General features: G+C 41.2%; 1 protein-coding gene across 1 annotated transcript in view; it reads left to right on the top strand.

Moving 5' to 3' along the window:
• The window catches only part of LOC131880045 (lysyl oxidase homolog 2-like), a gene marked incomplete in the record, with an annotated part of 15,769 nt that overhangs the window by 10,296 nt on the left and 873 nt on the right, over nucleotides 1-4,600 (top strand). The window contains 5 exon segments of the mRNA XM_059226541.1: nucleotides 2,179-2,219; nucleotides 2,222-2,359; nucleotides 2,490-2,569; nucleotides 2,627-2,935; nucleotides 3,221-3,418. Coding sequence (XP_059082524.1) covers nucleotides 2,179-2,219; nucleotides 2,222-2,359; nucleotides 2,490-2,569; nucleotides 2,627-2,935; nucleotides 3,221-3,418 — 766 coding nt within the window.

The following is a 4,600-nucleotide window of genomic DNA, read 5'->3' on the forward strand; positions in this document are numbered from 1 at the left end:
CCGTCATGATGATTGTGAGTCCTTCGGAGAATCTGGGGCGAGTGGCTCGTCCCTAGAGAGCCACTCTCGAGAGTTCCCGAGATCCTTTGGTCGAAAATAAACTGGAAAGCTTTAAGCCCAATCGCGTTCCAAGGAAGTTGAGAATATTTTAAGGATTTTAAGGCCGCGACTCAACCCGCCGACCCACAGTTCCAAGCACGTTTTTTCGTCTCTTTATTTTCAAAAAAAACCCTACTTGGTCTAGTTCAGCACATCTCTTGAATTTGCTTCACCCATTTGGGCTCCAATGAGTTCAGCAGGTTTGCCAAAGGTCGAACAAGTCCAAAGATGTTTCACTAGGAAATCACAGGAATAAGAGAGCTCTCGTATTAGGAGAGACTAAAAAAGTTGGGACTCTACATGTGTTCAGAGAAGGTGCGAAAAGTATCTGGTACTGTTACGTCTTCAAAACATTCATGAGCTTTGTCCCAACCAGGATTTAGGGTCAATTCTCGAGAATCCAGGCTAGTTCGAACAAATGAAGTCCACCTCTGTTCTTTCTCGGCTCCTTCATTGTTAAATTTGCTTCCTTCTAATATTCTATAGGAGAATATGTAGGCATTGTTGATCCAGTAGCATCTTTTAAGTGACACTTAGACAACGTTTCATCAAAATACATGATCAACCCTACATTCAAGGACTAGCTCGGTCTGCCAACTCAAATTCGTTGCTGGATCAAATATTATATGGAGTATAAAATCAAGTGATTTAATACCTTTTTCGGTATTGAACTGCTGGGATTCTATTCCCAGTAGCGGTAAGGAAGTCCGCATGTGTTAATTGATTACCAGAAATATTACCAGAACATATTAACAGAATGAAATAATTCGCTCTTTACCCTTTATATGTAGTGTGCTTTGAGAGAGCACAACTTTTGACCCAGTTGTTCAATTGAGTTGAAATTTGTATTTTTGTACTTTCAACGACCAAAGACCTTTCTCATTTGAATGAAGATGTAAAGTATTTTTTTGCTCACTTCCAAAACGTCAATTCTAGACTCTACCATTCCGTCATATTCCAGTGGCTTATGACTCAAATAACAGAAAGGGTTTGTGCCTTAAAGTAGATTCAAGGAGATCCGTTTCGCCAATGGTTGGTGATTGTTGAGGGTGTTCACAATATACATATACGTCATGCTAGAAAACATCATTTAAAACCCGAGTCATGGTGATAGGGAAAGTTGAGACATTTGGTATAACATACTCAAGCAAAGAATGATTGCTGACAGCAAGATAAGTACTTGAACATTCCACTCTGAATGAGTTATCTTAGGGCCAACCGTATTCAATCGAAATATAAACTACCGAGCATTACAAGCCTTAAAGCCACGAACACTTTCAACGTCGCTGGAAGTAATCACAAATTCTAGTTCTGATCCACCTTATAACATTATGATTCTGAAATATGTAACTGTTGGGTAGATTGCCCCATGAGCTTCATCTTTTTTCAGTTGTCACGAAAAATAAAGGCTACTTCGAAGGCCGGTACAATATCCACCGTTTTGACGTGTAATTATATCATGATTAAGCTTTCGACAATCCATAAGCTTGCCTGTTTTGTGTTTTTCCTGTAGAATTCAACAGAATACGAAGTAAAACTTACCTTTGATGCTTTAAACAACATGAGTACTTTTCAATTTTTTGATTGGTTTAAGGGATGCTGTATGTCATGAATAAATGTTGTGAGCTATTTTGAGATTGTTCGCGAAAAATATGAATAATTATTGGGTTGTTGAAAACTCGCATTTTTTTGTGTGGACCTTTCACGTATAACGGAGACATTTTCAAGCTAAGCGAATGGAAACAGGACGATTGAATTACAAATAACTCAGTAGGGATTAGATTATATCCTGATATCTGAGACCTAACTAACTAAGCGTGCTCCTAGTTTCCATTATATAGATTCTTAAGAAACTAGTTTCTCACACGATAGTCATGTTCAGTTAACTTTTCAATCTGAGCGACGTAGAATTCCATAAGGCAATAAAATCAATGTTGTCGCTTTTTTTGTGGTCTAGCAAAAATGCCAAAAAAATATGTTTGGGTGCTTCCATCAAATCTTAGTAAGGCCATATAAATAGCCTTTGTATATCAACACTGGTCTCTGTCATGTAGATTCAGAGTGCCGATATTTTCCCAGGTTCGATGGTTGGGGCATCAACGATTGTGAATCTACGGAAGCCGCGGTGTTCGTTGCAAGGAACCTCTTCCGCCAACCACAGTTCCTCCCCCGACAACCACTCCCAAACCAAAAACGCCCATTGCCGGGGCTCATAAAGACATTGAAGTGCGCATTCGAGGAGGAAGAGTTCCGGAAGAGGGTAATAAGGATCAAAACTTGGAACACCCTTGAGACACGTTCATAAACGTGGGATTTTAATCTGGTTCCATTTGAAATCAACGCACAACAAAAACAAACGTTTTTCAAATACTACATTGTAATTGCTCTAGGTCGCGTTGAGGTTCTCATCGAAGGTCAAAATCAATGGAGGACCGTCTGTGGCGACGGTTGGGGCATACCCGAAGCTATGGTACAAAATCTTGAAAGGTTGGGATGAAGTGAGCACTTCAGTTCCGTGTATTTTTAGGTTGTATGCCGGGAACTTGGGTTGAAATACGCCTCCTCTGCCCCACAAACCTTCCATTTTAGTCCAGCTCTAGAAATCAGGAATGGAACGAGCTCTGTTCCACAACCAGTGCTTACTGGTGTGTCTTGTAAAGGCAACGAGGAGTCTCTTTATGAGTGTCAGCACGATCTGGACAATTTTTGTCCAGGAACAGGCAAGCTGGATGTGGCTAGTGTAGTTTGTGTGGAAAACCAATCCGATTTGGAACCCGACATATACGAGCTCATGAGCTCGGCCCATCTAGAGGACAAACAACTGTTCTTCCTGCAAGTGAGGCTCAAATAAGGAACTTCCACTTTGGAATCACCCAACCTGCTTGCTAATAAGTTGATGTGGTTTATTTTTGCTTTAGAATCCTTGTTTGTTACGATCTTTAAGGCCAACACTAAAAGAGTTCGTTGAAATATCTGACTAAACCATGAAAACATAAAACTCTATTCTGTTAAAAAGTAAATATTGCTTCATAGTTTGGTGATTTCAATCTCCGAAGAGGCACGCTTTTTCTCTAATTAGAAACATAGATTTAAAGTAATGTCTTAATGACCTTCTTTGCAGTGTGCCATGGAAGAAAACTGCTTGGCCAGCGAAGCGTATCGATTGCAAAAACACCATAGCGATTATGCCTTGCAAACCCGCCGACTCCTGAGGTTCACCACAAGCATAGCTAACGTTGGAACAGCGGATTTCCGTCCATTTATTCCAAAATCACAATGGGATTGGCATGCTTGCCACCAGCACTATCACAGTATGGAGGTGAGCGAAAACCTTCACAGCCATATTGGTGCTTAAATTTCAATATTGGCTCGATAAAGAGCTAGCCCTTCCCCTTCAAAGTTTGGAAGCTCATTTTCCTGTCATGTCAGGATGAGATGGCGCCAAAAAGTGCTTTCATCGTGCATGTCTAGAGTCCTTGCGGTTCCACATTGACATTCCTCCATTAAGCCACCAAAACATATGTTTGATGGCATTTAGGCACGAAAACGGGGCTTAAAGGTTCCCCACATTATGGGTCTTGGGTGTGCCAAAAAGACTTGGCAGTATAATATCTTCATTTACGACATCACGTCAAGGGTGGAACAAAAAAGACCTTTTTAGCAAAAATCCAAAATAAGTCCTAAAATGGGCTTCAGCTGTCCTTTAGCGAATCGAGCAAACATCTAATCTTACAAAGACCTTGGTTAAAATTAATTTTGAGCTGCCATCTAAAGGCTATTTATTATTATACGAGAGGAAATTTTCATTGTTACTCTTTTCTAATTGCTAGCGGGAAATGTAGTCTACGCGTACAACTCCAGCAGNTTGAAACACACAGAGTGCGAGGGACAAAGTTTCAAGTCTCAATTTATGGCGCTAGCCAGCATAAAGTAGTTAGGAGTTAAGCCCGAATTAACCGTCGTGATTCTGCAATTTATAGGTCGACATTGATCTGCCAGTCTGCTCAGTTGGCGAGAAGTTTACCCCATCACATAGATTAAGATTTCCTCTTAAGAATGGGGATCTCGAATCTCTTGGAACGTGACCCATCCTCTTTTTTTGTGTGTGTGGGGGGGGATGCTTTGTGTGCGTGGAGATCAATGGGCGCAAAAAATGAAGAATGGAACGACACAAGAGGTCTCTCGCAATGACCTCTCTCTGGTCGAGATGTGGTGGTCGTCAATCCTCCAAATTTAATTTTCGCTGAGAACCCTGTCAATGAGCCCGTGGGTGGAGAAAGCTCATTTCTAGCCTCTAATATGATGCAACTGGCTTTCCATTCTATGTTGAGTGTCAGGGCTCATTTGGAAGATTTCCAAGTCAAAATGCTATCTCTTCAATCTTCTTCCTTCCTAGGCTGGAACAGCCACTGCGCGTTTTTTTCTGCGAACCCCGACGAGCCAACGAAGGCCAGCCTGACTAAAACAATTAATTCTAGGCCATCTCGAGAAACCCCCTCTC

Source organism: Tigriopus californicus, chromosome 5 (assembly GCF_007210705.1).
Source record: "Tigriopus californicus strain San Diego chromosome 5, Tcal_SD_v2.1, whole genome shotgun sequence".
Lineage (NCBI taxonomy): Eukaryota > Metazoa > Arthropoda > Copepoda > Harpacticoida > Harpacticidae > Tigriopus > Tigriopus californicus.